The 15,000-nt window shown below is 47.1% G+C and overlaps 1 protein-coding gene across 2 annotated transcripts in view; it reads left to right on the top strand.

Annotated features, from left to right (window-relative positions):
* Positions 1–15,000, top strand: part of mkln1 (muskelin 1, intracellular mediator containing kelch motifs) — a 53,227-nt gene that overhangs the window by 22,630 nt on the left and 15,597 nt on the right. For both annotated transcript variants that reach the window (XM_063212113.1, XM_063212114.1), the window contains 4 exons: positions 1,881–1,993; positions 7,374–7,586; positions 10,386–10,607; positions 14,258–14,387. In XM_063212113.1, the coding sequence (XP_063068183.1) occupies positions 1,881–1,993; positions 7,374–7,586; positions 10,386–10,607; positions 14,258–14,387 (678 nt within the window). The remainder of the gene's footprint in view (positions 1–1,880; positions 1,994–7,373; positions 7,587–10,385; positions 10,608–14,257; positions 14,388–15,000) is intronic.

The raw sequence follows: 15,000 nt of genomic DNA, 5'->3' as shown, positions 1-15,000 counted from the left end.
GCCATATCGGTAGCCAATCAGAAGCAGGGGGATCAGCTGATGTGACTGTTGTGATGTTACGGAGAGGTGATGTGGCTAGTTTTAGACAACATGGCCTTTCATAACTGACCGTGACGCTGAATTTCTGTCAGGTCCAGAGATAGGGCCGCTGTCCGCTTGCACTGCGGCAGGGACAGAATCACTTGAGTCATTCTCAATGCACACAGTATTTCCTTTCCCTGGGCCCGGGACAACTGACCCCTTTGTTCCCCCCCCAGCCTGTTAGCAGGCCTGGACAGGTCTGACAGTATCTGATATAGATGTCCTGTGATACCACCCCTGAGAACTTCCCGTCGCTGTCAAACCAACTTCTGTCTACAAGCCCTGTATGACATTCAAAGTAAGGCGAAGTGGCACAATGACACAAAAAAAAACAGTCCCGTGGACGGAAGTGGAGCCAGTTATTGTATAGAAGGAAGGGTTAAGATAAAGATCATGGTCTTTACAGAGGAACAACACACACAGAGTCATAAGATGAGGAGGAACATGCATATTGTGGTCACCTCTCGTGTTTGCCGCCCGCCAGACAAAGCCGGCCTCTGTGTGTGTGTCCTTCACATGCTCTTTAGTAGCATGACCTGCTTTTGCTGGTGATGGTGTTTCTGTTGATGTTCAACGAGTCCCTTCTGCTTTCATCTCCAAAGTCACTGTTGCAGCCATTAAATAGTCATCGTAAATGTCATGGCGAGCAAAAAAAAAAAATCCCAAGCAATTCACAATCGTCCGCAGTATGTCATTGAAAAGGGAAAAAAGTTCAAGGTGGTGCATGATTGCGTGTGCATGTATGGACTCCATCTTCATTTACATAGAAGTGTGAACGTGTTGTTGGTGGTACGTGGAGGCTGTGGTGTGTAAAGGTTAGGAAGTTTAGACTGGAGCTCACTGGGTTTGCAGGTTCAATCCCCACCCTTACCAATCCCTTCCTTCCTCCATGGCTCAAGTGCCCTTGAGCACGGCACCTAACCCCACGTCGCTCCAGGTTGCTTTATGTAATGTAATGTATTGTGGTGCAAAAATATTCATCGAAAGGGTGGGTTTGTGAAGGAGTGACTTCAGGTAGATTTCAAACACTCAATAACATACACAGCTACTTTAAGGCCACTGGGGCTACACAGGGACGTTCCGATACACAAGAGGCTGTACATTAACAGAAGCCCAAACACTTGCGTGCTACTAACAAATGTTGGCCTTGCCAGGTGGTTTGTATGAGGTTGTATACGAACAACATATAAACACAACACGTTTTCCATTTGGACATTTGGAGGGCGTATATCACCAGCTTGGAAACATGTCAATGTTTAGCCGAGTAGCTGAGGTCCCTCATTAACACCGTATAAGCACAGCAACATGTTGGCGTAGCAGCATTGCATTTGTGTACATTCTGCGCTTGTGTACGTTCAGTAGTCTGTGTATTTTGGCAAGTCAAACCGTTTCACATTTGGCTTCCCATAACACCTTAGGGTTGGAGGAGGCGTGCGTGCGTGCGTGCGTGCGTGCGTGTGCGTGTGTGTGTGTGTGCATGCTTGCTTCTGTTTTCTGTGTCTTTCGGCAGCCAGAGGTAAAATGGTGACAGCTGGGTAACTATTTGCATTCTACCATTCTCACTGCCTCCCCCCCTGGCCCCCTCCCTCTCTCTCCATCTACCCTTCTCTCTCCCTCTCTCCCTCTCCCCTTCTCTCTCCGGTATCCGTTTCCCTCCCCATCTACCTCTATCTTTCTCACCCCCATCTGCTCTGTCTTTCTCCCTTTCTCTCTCTCTCTTTACCTCTTCCCTTCTTTACCCCATCTCTCTGTCTCTCTTTCTCTCTCTCTTTCTCTCTCTCTCTGCTTCCCTCCCTCAGAGACGGTGTATTTGTTTGGAGGCTGGGATGGCACGCAGGACTTGGCAGACTTCTGGGCGTACAGCGTACAGGACAACCAGTGGGCATGCCTCTCCAGAGACACAGAGAAAGAGGTGTGGAAGTGGTTTGTCCGCTTGTTTGTGTTTGTGTGTGTTAATGTGTGTGTGCGTGCATGCATCTGTAGGCCCACCAGTAGGCATGGCTCTCTCAAGTGTGTGTGTGTGTGTGTGTGTGTGTACGTGCGTACGTACGTACGTGTGTGTGTACGTGTACGTGTGTGTGTGTGTGTACGTGTGTGTGTGTATGTGTACACAATCAGTGGGCATCCTTTCCCAAGACTCATGAGTAAGAGGTGTTTGATTGTTTGTGTTAGTAACAGACAACCAGTGGGCATACCTCTACTGAGACACAGACTAACTGTAGGAACAGACCGCTGGCGGTAAATGCATTAAAAAGCTGCAGAATCCCGACTGCACTGCACAGACCGGTAATGGCGGACGTGTTGAAGATTCAACGTTTAACGTTTGATATTACACAGAGCGGCCAACCAAAGCTTGCATTTAGAAAAATGTCGAAAAGACATTGGCTGCTGCCTGTGGCCGGCGAACCGTGTCTGGCTTATTGCATATTTTTTTTGCTGAAGTTTAACTTCTCTTTTGATGCCTTTGACGCCCGTTGACACCAGAACCGCTTTTGCAGCTGTCGCTGCTTCTGCCCCTTGCTCTTCCCAAAAGTCAATTACTTCCGTTGCTTTCCACTCTTTCAGCATCCATGGTCTCTTCCCTACAGTAAGGCGTGTGTGCGTGCGTGTGCGTGCGTGTGTGTGCGCGTGTGTGCGTGTGTGTTTGTGCGTGCGTGCGTGCGTGCGTGCGTGCATGTGTGCGTGCGCACGCATGTGTGAAAGGATGCCTCTCGCAAGACACAGAGCAATAGGTGTGTGTAGTTGTTCATGCACCTGTGTGTTTGTGTGTGTGTGTTTTATGAGTAAATGAGAGGGACCTTTCCAAAACGCTCCCTCTGGGTATTCCTGCGCTCAGAGAGTACACGCTGAAAGAGTGAATGAAGGAACGAGGGAACGAGAGGCAAACGAGTGGAGCGAAGAGGCACTGCAGCATCGCACTGACACTCGCACTGCGTCCTGTTACGCAACACACAGACCAGACCCGTCTGCCCACGAGCAAACGGGACGGCGAAGACACACACACACACACACACACACACACACACACACACACACACACACACACACACACACACACACAGACACACACTGACACACACACACAGACATAACACGCACTAGGCATGAGCATGTGCATGCACACATGCTTACATACACACTCACACTGACATACACACACACACACACATACGCACACGCACACACGATCACACATACATACACAGTCACACAATCGCACAATTATCACATACACACACTCTCACACATACACGCACAACACAAATTCACACATAGGCATACACATATAGACATGCTCACTCGTGCGCGCCCACACACAGACTCTGAGGGAGCGTAGCTGAGTTGTGTTTGGCTGTGTGACAGCGATCTCCTCGTCGCATCCAGGCAGAGCTTCATGAGGACAAGTAAACACCACTCTACTCTCTAGTCAACTTCACAAACACAGACAGACATGCACTGTTGACAAATAAACAGACAAGTGCTAGGCTGGTGCACACACACACACACACACACACACACACACACACACACACACCATGAACAGGAGTATGTGCACGTGCATACACGTACACAAGCACATGCACGCATAGGCGCACACACACACACACACACACACACACACACACACACACACACACACACACACACACACACACACACACACACCAATAATGTGGGCATACACATGCACGAATATGTGCATTGTCATACGAATACGTACTTAAATGCACAGACGCACACATGAGTACGTGCACACGTGACCGCTGTGCATATGTAAGTACTGACTGCAGCACGTTGAAGTCACACGAGCGGCCACTGACTGCATGACTGCACATGTGCTGACGCTCTCTCTCGCTCTCTCTCTCTCTCTCTCTCTCTCTCTCTGGCTCTCTCGGTCTCATAGCTCTCATGTCTCTCTCTCTCGCTCTCTCTCTCTCTCTCTCTCTCTCTCTCTTGCTCGCTCTCTCTCGCTCTCTCTCTCTCTCTCTCACTCACACACACACAGACATACAGTATACAATGACTGGTACATAGCGACCCTCTGTGTCTGATCGTCGTGTGTGTGTGTCTGTGTGTGTGTGTGTGTGTGTGTGTGTGTGTGTGTGTGTGTGTGTGTGTGTGTGTGTGTGTGTGTGTGTGTGTGTGTGTGTGTGTGTGTGTGTGTTTGGATCACATGGCGTGTGTATCACGTGGTGTGTATGTCTGGAGTGTTTACATAGCGGACATCCAGACACCAGTCATCTGGACAACCGCTTTTAGAGAGAGAGAGAGAGAGATGAGAAACAAGGGAAGGTGAGAGAGAGTCCATGGAAGAGAAAGAGAGGGGGAGAGAGAGAGGGCAAACGTCAGTGAAGGAGAGAAGAGAGAGAGAGGGGGAACAGGGATAGAGAGAGGGATAATGTAAAATTATATGACAAAGTAAAACAGAATTACAAGGGAGAAATACAACGTCAGTTGGGAAGAAATACTGAGGAGAGGAGAGCGGCCAAGAATTATTAAAAAGAGAGATGGAGAGAGAGAGAGAGAAAGAGAGAGAGAGAGAGAGAGAGAGAGAGAGAGAGAGAGAGAGAGAGAGAGAGAGAGAGAGAGAGAGAGAGAGAGAGAGAGAGAGAGAGAGAGAGAGAGAGAGAGAGAGAGAGAGAGAGAGAGAGAGAGAAAGAGAGAGAGAGAGAGAGAGAGAGGGAAATAAAGCGAGTGAGGGAAGTAGGAAGAGAAATAAATTAAAGGAGGGAGCGGAGGTAGAAATGGTATGACAGACACAGAGTGCAGTAGGGAGAGAGAGAGAGGGAGAAAGTAATACTATGCAGTAAGGAGAGAAAGATGGATGGACAGAGGGAGGGTAATAGATTGAGACTGAAGGAGGGATGAAAAGAGAGAGAGAAAGGGATGGAGAGAGAGAGAGAGATGGAGAGAGAGAGAGAGAAAGAGAGAAAAAACAGAGAGAGAGAGATGGCAGCCGAAGGAGTGAGAGATTGATGGAAAGAGAAAGAGGGAGGATGAGAGAGAGAGAGCAATAGAGGGAGAGGGTGAGAGAGAGATGGAGAGAGAGAAGGAGGGATGGGCTGAGAGAAAGAACGGGAAAGGGAGGGCAATCGAGGGAGTGGCTGATGGCGCAGATGAAAGTAATACTAGAGGAGAAGGAAAAACAGAAAGTGATAATCGAGAGAGAAACGAGAGAGCGAGCGAAAGAGAGAGAGAGACAAAACGGCTTGGGGACTTTCCACTCTGACGCAGCTGTGCGCGTGTGTCTGTGCGTGTGCGTGTGCGTGTGCGTGTGCGCGCGTGTGTGTGTGTGTGTTTTTAATGTGATCTGACACCATCTCTTGTTCGGACTGCTGTGTGGAGTGTGTTAACTCTTGCCAGGTCGTCCCGAAGGGAACGGAGAAGAGAAGAGAGATGTACCATTCAGCTATTAGTGTCCCAGTGTCTTCCTCGTCCCGCCCATACACGCTGCCTGTGATACTATGTGTGTGTGTGCGTGCGTGCGTGCGTGTGTACGTGCGTGTGTACGTTATGGTTATGTTATGCTATGCTATGCTATACTGAAGTGTATCATGTACTACCTGAGAGGAGATGTTCTGTGTGCATTAGTGTGTACGTGTCACTTCTGCTCAGACTGGTGCCACCCATACTGCCTGGCTGTTACATCACGCTACGTTGCGTGCGAGTGAGTGAGTGCACATGAGAGAGAGTGTGAGGGAGAAAGAATGTAATCATCTATTGTGTTATCGTTCCTTGTGATGATCCATTGATCAAGCCAGTCCAGCCAACCATAGCAGCCGTGCTGGACCTCCTGTCCTGCCTTACTGAATTCTCTTCCACCTTTTACTTCATCTGCGCCTCTGCCTTCACTGTGGTAGCGTCTCTATAGCGTCTCACCACGCACTGATGAAGGCTTGATAGCCGAAACACGTTTGCTTTTTGGACATGGTGGTAATATAAATAAATAATGAGACGCAGTTTGTGGGTGCGGATTTTTCTTCCTTAAGTTGATACATTTTATCGCGCACCCAAAGACTTTCGTTTTTTCCAAGATGTTGAGCGCGTCTTTTGCCAAAACTTAGCGTCTCTATATGCTCCAGTCCATACTATACTGTCTCTGACCAGGCAGTGTTTTCAAGTCAATTACTTACCGTGAGGGACTGTTTGTTATTTATTGTTGGGGTGTTGGGAAGATTTCCACCCTCGGTTGTCAAATTTTACATAATGACCCTCCCCTAGCGACCTTCAAAACTCTGACGACATCCTCAAAAACTGCATGGTGATGTTTCCGCCCATTTCAGTAGATTTACTGACAAATGTTCTGTAGACACAACGAAGCAAACGTGTATGTTGAAACGTATACAAACAAAGTGCTTTGGAATGGTTTTGTGTTTGGTTGTTTTTAAATAAATGGGCCCAATATTTTTTAATAACCCTTGCCTTTGCACCAAAATTGTTGGTTAACCTCCCCTTAGTAAAGCAAATCCAGCATGACCCTTCCCTATTTACAATAAATAACAAACAGTTCCTTATGAGTCAGCCCATGTATACATTAGTCAATACTAGGTGAGTGATTTCTCTAATGACCACTTCCACCGTCAGTGGGTTGAAATAAGCCCTTGCAACATCTTGACCGACAACCCAGATACCACCACGGAAAATGTTACTTAATTTACAGTAATTGACTACTTGACACTTGCGGATGGAAAATAAAAACATTTCTTGGCAATGTAGATTTCCAAGCAGGCTTCTGACCAAGGACTTTTAGTACAGTAGCTCCTACATGGCTTTAAGCCTCTTTCATTTTTGTGAGGAGACGAAGAGACTGGAGCGAAACAATGACGACACGTCTAAAAAGTGTCAAAGGCCCACAGGTTCACTCAACTTCCTCTTCCTTGTCAAACAAGGAACAAGGCTGCTGGGAAAGGCCCCGGAATGTTCTTGTCATCATTCTAAATTCTTATCTGTGCTGCTTTGAAGAACATTCTAGAAGGCCCCTGCCTCAGGGGTCTGGTCTGATCCTCTGGGCTGACTATGATGACTTCCTTCTCTGTCACCAACATTTGCTGTGTCATTGTTATTAGGCCCCACACATTAAAAGGCATAAAACACAGCTTTATTGGCGAGTAAGCAATATAAGACGAAAGATTCATTTTCATCTCTTTTTTTATTCCTCTTTTTCTTTTTCTGCCCTTCTCGTCTCTCTCTCTCTCTCTCTCTCTCTCTCTCTCTCTCTCTCTCTCTCTCTCTCTCTCTCTCTCTCTCTCTCTCTCTCTCTCTCTCTCTCTCTCTCTCTCTCCATCCCTCAGGGTGGTCCTAGTGCTCGTTCGTGCCATAAGATGTGCATTGACTCCCAGAGGCGTCAGATCTACACGCTGGGCCGCTACCTGGACTCCTCGGTGCGCAACAGCAAGAGCCTCAAGAGCGACTTCTACTGCTACGACATCGACAACAACACCTGGACGCTGCTGAGCGAAGACACGTCTGCCGACGGAGGACCCAAGCTGGTCTTCGACCACCAGGTGTGTGAGACACGCGTACATTAGGGTGCATCAGATGCCCCCTTTGAAAAGATATTGCCTTGGCCCTATAGTAAAAATGTTCTACACCCAGTAAAAACACACTGTGTAAAATATTTTGAAATTTGGATGAAGTCTACTGGGACCACCAGCCCCATGAAAATAGAAAATAATGGTGATAGTCAGAATCTTGGAAGGGCCAAGCAATATTTTTTCATAAGGGGCATTTGATGCACCCTAGCATACATACAGTATACATATACACACACACACACACACACACACACGGACCACCTGGAGGCTGCTAATGGAAGGCCCAAACTTGTATTTGGTCACCAACTGGGTGGGACACAAGATCATGCTCAAAGAAGGTAGCAGTGGAGATACTGTACAATACAGTACAATACAATACAATACAATACAGTATGTTATCTCCAGTAGCATGGCATGTAATCTATCACACACACACACACACACACACACACACACACACACACACACACACACACACACACACACACACACACACACACACACACACACACACACACACACACACACACACACACACACACACACACACACACACACACACTTGAACTTCGATCGTGCATATTGACAAGGCAAAATGTTATGGAATTATATTAAATTGTATGTTAGCTGTAAAATATAAAATGAAATTAGTTTATCACGATAGAAACGATAGAGGACAAAGAGCACGATAGACACGTTTCTATCACGACAACGATATATATATAGTCATACCACCCAGCCCAGCCCATAACACAGAGTTGTAGAGAGTGTGCACATATAGTCATACCGCCCAGGGGTCCGTTTCTCGAAAGCGTCTTTGCTATCGTCGTTATCAAAGTCCTTTGTAAGAGCGACTCAACTCTCTCTCGACAGCAACGCTCACCACTAAATCCAAGGGAATTGTGTTATGTCTTAAGACGGTCTTAAGACGGTTAGCAACGACAATAATCGAGAAACTGACCCCAGCCCAGCTCATAACACAGCGGTATAGAGAGTGTGCACATATGGAGCAGGGTTGGGGATGTTAAAGGAGGTTTGAGGGGGACGGTGTGTACATCTACATAAAAGTCAATAATGGACATACAACACACACTGCTGTGGTCTAATTAGGCAGAACACTTCTCATGATAAAGACCTCAGCCAGGCAGGTGACTTGTGTGTCTTTCTTTCTCTCACACACACACACACACACACACACACACACACACACACACACACACACACACACACACACACACACACACACACAGAGGCCATCTCCCTCGGAGGCTAATTAGCGAGGATGGAGACAATTGATGATTCAGGCTCGCCAAACCTGAAGTGATGGCGCACACATCTCACACACACACACACACACACACACACACACACACACACACACACACACACACACACACACACACACACACACAAGCAAATACCTGACGCTCAAACTCCTCCACTTCTAACTGTAAAGCATGCTCACAACACAACACAACACAACACAACACAACACAACACAACACAACACAACACAACACAACACAACACAACACAACACAACACAACACAACACAACACAACACAACACAACACAACACAACACAACACCTTAAAAATCTGACGCACAAACTCCTACACATCTACTGTAAAGAATGCTCACACATAAACACCTAACCCACACACACACACACACACACACACACACACACACACACACACACACACACACACACACACACACACACACACACACACACACACCACAGATGCAGTTGACACTTACTCACCATGATTCTATTCCCTGAATAATTTCCCTTTCTATTTCTGTTTCCCTGCTTCTTAACCCCCGTTTCCAATCCACTGTCTCTTCCTCAATTTCTCTCTCTCTGTTTCTCTGTTTCTTTCTCTCTCTCTCTCTCTCTCTCTCTCTCTCTCTCTCTCTCTCTCTCTCTCTCTCTTTCTCTCTCTCTCTCTCTCTCTCTCAATTTTTTCTCGCCTCTCCCCATCACTCGCCTCACTCTTCCGCTCTCTATTTCTTTCTCACTGCCTTTCACTCCCTTCCCTTCTTTCTTTCTCTCTTCTTCGTACTTCTGCATCACCCTATCTCTCATTCCCTCTTTCTGTTTCTGCCGCTGTCCCATCCCTTCATCCCCTCTCCTCCTCCCTCTCCCTCTCCTCCTCCCGTCTCTACCTCATCATCCTCTCATCTCATCTGTCACTATCCCTCTCTCCTTCTTTCCCATATCTCTTTCCTATACCTCCCTCTCTGTCCCTTAGTTCACCCATGCCTCTCTCTCTCTCTCTCTCTCTCTCTCTCTCTCTCTCTCTCTCTCTCTCTCTCTCTCTCTCTCTCTCTCTCTCTCTCTCTCTCTCTCTCTCTCTCTCTCTCTCTCTCTCTCTCTGTATACCCAACTTCCCTGCCACTGAATGTAAACATAGTAATTTTATATAATCTGTAACTACTGGTTAACTAATGTTATCATGCAGCAATTTGTTGTACGGTACGTATTGCACTTCTGGTGATGTTAAAAAGCCTTTTGATGGACTGTGTTTTGTATTATACTGCATATTTGTAAGGACAAATAAGAAATCTAATCTGATGGCTCTCCTGCTCCCTTTTACGCCATCTCTCTTTCTCTCTCTCTTTCTTTCTTTCTCTCTTTCTCTCTCTCTTTCTCTCTCTCTCTCTTTCTTTCTTTCTTTCTCCCTCTCTCTTTCTTTCTTTCTTTCTCTCTCTCTCTCTCTCTCTCTCTCTCTCTCTCTCTCTCTCTCCCTCCCCACCATCAGATGTGCATGGACTCGGAGAAGCACATGATCTACACGTTTGGCGGCCGCATCCTGACGTGTAACGGGAGCGTGGACGACGGGCGCTCGTCGGAGCCGCAGTTCAGCGGCCTCTTCGCCTTCCAGTGCTCCAGCGCCACCTGGAGGCTGCTGCGGGACGACTCCTGCAACGCCGGACCCGAGGACGTGCAGTCACGCATCGGACACTGCATGCTCTTCCACACGGTAAGCACACACACTCGCTGTGTAATGCACACTCAGTTTACACACACCCGCTCACTAGAGGGGACGGCTTCAGGACGACACCTGCAATGCCACGTCCCATGCTCCAACTCCTACTGGAGGATGTGTAGTCACGCATCGGACACTGCACACACTCGTATCAAAGAGAGTAGATTGCAGTAAGATGATTCAAAGTCCGGGGTGTTGTCCCCTCTTTCTTCTCTTTCTGTGGCATTAGGTGACGGCTTGCATAAGATGTGCGCTACCGCCATCTACAGTGCCAAGGGAAACTCCATTTATTCTCAACCTAAAGCCTCCAAAGGTCTCCTAACCACAGATCTCTTAAAGGGGCATTCACGTGCCATCCTATGGATCCAGGAAATGCACTGGCTTGAATCATCTTCCTCTACTCTGCTCTCTTTGCTCATGTCATATACGTGGGGGCTCCTGCGGCCTAGGGAGTGAGGACTCACAGTCCCACGTCAAGTACTACACACTCCTCCACACGGTCAACATACACTGAGGCCGTTTACACACTAGGGCGGTAAAGCGTCGCGTGACGGAAGCGATTTTTACCGGCGTCGGTGGAAATACCTGGAAACATATCTGTCCTTACACACCAACCGGTGGTAATCGGGGGTCAGCGGCGCGGGAGCCGGCTCTGCGCCGCGCTGCATTTGGAAAATAGAACTCGACGACCGTATTTTTCACGCCGGCGACCGGCGGTGTCTCATTCAAATGAATGGCAAAGTATCACGCTAGCTTTGGCTGTTTGGGGGTTTTGAACAGGACTGGCCGCGCACGCCGACGCTGTCAGTGTGAAAGGCAGAGTAGAACACACTGGCCGAAACTGAGCAGAAAAAGACCTCATTCGTCTCGCTCCAGTTCCTTTCGGCCAGTGTGTCTGACGCATGACTGTGCAAACTGCAAGAATATGAAAATAAAGAGAGGCACTAAGCATTATTAATCTTCTGTGGTCTAGTCTGTCAATATACTACACAAGTGAGAGCAGATCATACAATAATAGCATCCAATATATATAATATATATAACATATTGGCACCAAAAATTATAACGACTTTTATCACAATATGAACTTCCACGCTATTGAAGGATATGCCTGCTCCACTCTTCTTTTGACGGTAAGCAAGTGATGCAATATGCTGTGAGAAAGACGCTGTCGAAATACGTTAGCAGTTAGCATCAATGCAAATATTCACCACACTCTCACCCAACAGAATAGACAGGAATGTCCACAAGTCAATACTAATTACATATACACACATAGTGCTAATCCCTGCCACAAATAGAACACACACACACACACACACACACAGACACACACACACACAGACACACACACACACAGGTCTGCAGGCAGTGTGAGTATGAATTCGCTATTCTGTATTCTACGCCTGTTGTTTCATTTGTCACTGTTTGGCTACTTTGCTAGATAAGGAAATAATATTCTAGAGGCCATACTTGCTCTCTCATTTCCTAGCTTCTCTCCTTTCCCTCTCTTTTTCTCTCTCCTACTGTATGTGCTGTTCTGTTTCCCCTCTCCATTTTACCCTCTTGCTCTCCCCGTTTACACTCTTTTCTTTCCTTCTTCCTCTCCTTCCCTCTCCCTTTTCATTCTCCATCTCCTTCATGTCCTTTCTCATTCTCCCTGTTTTTTTGCTTCCTGCCTTTCTCTCCATTTTCCTCTCCTCCTCTCGGCCACCTATATGATCTCTCTATTCTTCTGTTATTCTGCTGCATACTTGGTGTAATTGCTGTTATTCTTTCATCTATCTGTTCTGTAAGCCACCCCTCTTCTCTTGCGGTTTTCACTCCATCACTCACCCCCACCCCCCCATGGCTACACCTCTCTTGCAATCTATCTGTTTTTTCTCATCCCCTCTTGTCTTCTCTTGCTCCACCAGATCTATTCCTACAGTACTCCTCTCCTCCTCCTCTCGTCCCTTTTTCCTCCTATTGCTTCCTCATGCAATCCTTCCCTCATAATTCTTTCACTCCGCTTAATTCTTTCACTCCACTTAAGTCTCCCCACACATTTTTATCTTCACACTTTCATTCTTCTATCTTCCTGACGTCTCTGGCTTTGCTTATCGAATGTTATTTCTCTTCCCTCTTTCCCCTCCCTCCTTTCGTCTTGTACGGTCTCCTCTTCCGGTGTCTGTCCTATGCCCTTCTTCCACTTTCATAATTTTTCACTTTGCTCTTCCCACTTCCTCTGTTTTTTGTTCATTTTGTTGCTTCAATTTCCTGTTACTCTCTTCTCTGGTTATTCCTCCGCTTTCTGCTCATTCCCCTTTTCATTTTCCCCTCCCCTCCTCTCATCTGCTCTCTCATCATCTCATCTTTTCTCCCCTTGCCTTTTTTCTCTTTAGCCTTCTCCTCAAATGTTCTCCTGCAGTCATATTTTATCAATCGCTTCTCTCTTTTTTTTTCTTGCTTGGTTTGAGAGAGAGAGAGAGAGAGAGAGACACAGACAGACAGAGAGAGACACAGAGACAGAGAGAGAGAGAGAGAGAGAGAGAGAGAGAGAGACAGAGAGACAGAGAGCGACAGAGAAAGAGCGAGAGAGAGAGAGAGAGAGAGAGAGAGAGAGAGAGAGAGAGAGAGAGAGAGAGAGAGAGAGAGAGAGAGAGAGAGAGAGAGAGAGAGAGAGAGAGAGAGAGAGAGAGAGTGTGACAGAGAATATGGAGTGTGGTCATTTGTGCCTCTTTGTCCTCCAAATGAACCACTGGCTGGAGAGGAAGAGAAAGAAAGAAAGTCTGACCGCTGCAGCGTCCTTCACCTGTAGTGAGCTTACTGGGCTCATGTGTTCGTGTATGATATACAAGGGAAAGGGGCAGAGAAAGAGAAAGTGTGTGTGTTGGTGTGTGACCTTGTGCGTTTCCCTCCTCTGCAGAGCAACCAATGCCTTTGTGTTCATGCGTGTGTGGGAGTTAGTTAGCGTGGGTGTGACCTCTGCTCTCTCTCTCCACCATTACAGTAGTACTGCGGTCTGCTTATGTGTCAAAGAGACTTGTAGCCTTCATTTTGTTGGAAAAATTCCTGGCACTGACGTCATTTCTGGTTTCTGGCTGAGCGCACGCTGTGCCACTACCTTGGAACTATGCTCCAGAGCCAATCACTGTGCCACGAGCCTATTCAGGCTGTTGTTATCGTTCATTGCTACAAACATAGGGCTACATTTGGTGAGATTAAATGATCAGGGACTTGTTTGAATATGTGTCTTTAATTTTGAACTACATTGTGATTATAATGCCAAAGACATCGTACAGCAGTGCATGCACCACCAAAAAAGGTACATCTTTGTCATGGTCAATTGCATAAAATTATGTGTACTTCGGTATCTTGGGCTTTGCTACGTCCACATGAGATCTGACATTGCATTGAATATATGTAAAGCAAAAAAGGCATGATCGCATCGGTTATCAGTGTGCACGGCCCACTCCTTGCTTCTCTCAGACACTCAAACCATGTTCAAGACGCATGATATGCAATACATTTCCTTCAACTGTACGTTTTCATGTATAATATACTGTGTGCGTGTGTGCATCCGTGTCTGTCTGTCTTTGTGTGCGTACTTGTGAAGGAGAGTGTGTGTAATCTCTTGTCCTTGCATCTCTCCCCCTCCACAGAGGAACCGCTGCTTGTACGTCTTCGGGGGTCAGAGGTCAAAGACGTACCTGAACGACTTCTTCAGCTACGACGTGGACGCCGACCACGTGGAGATCATCTCCGACGGCACCAAGAAGGACTCCGGCATGGGTATGACATCACCATTGCCGCTAGCCAATCACACGCACACATGCAGCCATAACCACAGCATTCAGCCAATCAGCATCACCAAGAAGGACTCTGACATGGGTATGACGTCACCGCTAGCCAATCACACACACACATTCAACCACACCCACAGCATTCAGCCAATCAGCATCACCAAGAAGGTCTTTGACATGGGTATGACATCACCGTTAGCCAATCACACGCACACATGCAGCCATAACCACACATCTCCAACCAGCTCCGGTGTTCTGTTGCTGCGTTGAACTGAAATGGCTGTCATGTGGATCATGCATATTGACATTTGAGTTTCAAAATACACCAGGCAAAATGGCTACTTTTTCATCTGTAATACCTAACATAAACACGATTACACATGGAGATAAGCTACCAATAAGCTTCTAACAAAGCACAAACCCTAAAGGGCCGTACACACACGTCGCTGCAAGTTACTCGCTCAGCGAATGAACTCAATAGAATGTCAATGTGTTCCAGCGAGACTAGCAGGCGAGTAGGCGAGTACTGTACAAGCGATGCGATGTGGGCGGATCCCGAGTTGAAAATACTTTATCTTCGAGCGAGGCGAGTAAGCGAGTAA

This window comes from Engraulis encrasicolus, chromosome 12 (genome assembly GCF_034702125.1).
Source record: "Engraulis encrasicolus isolate BLACKSEA-1 chromosome 12, IST_EnEncr_1.0, whole genome shotgun sequence".
Classification (NCBI taxonomy): domain Eukaryota; kingdom Metazoa; phylum Chordata; class Actinopteri; order Clupeiformes; family Engraulidae; genus Engraulis; species Engraulis encrasicolus.
The sequence above is the reverse complement of the archived record's forward strand: the minus strand, read 5'-3'. Positions and strand labels throughout refer to the sequence as shown.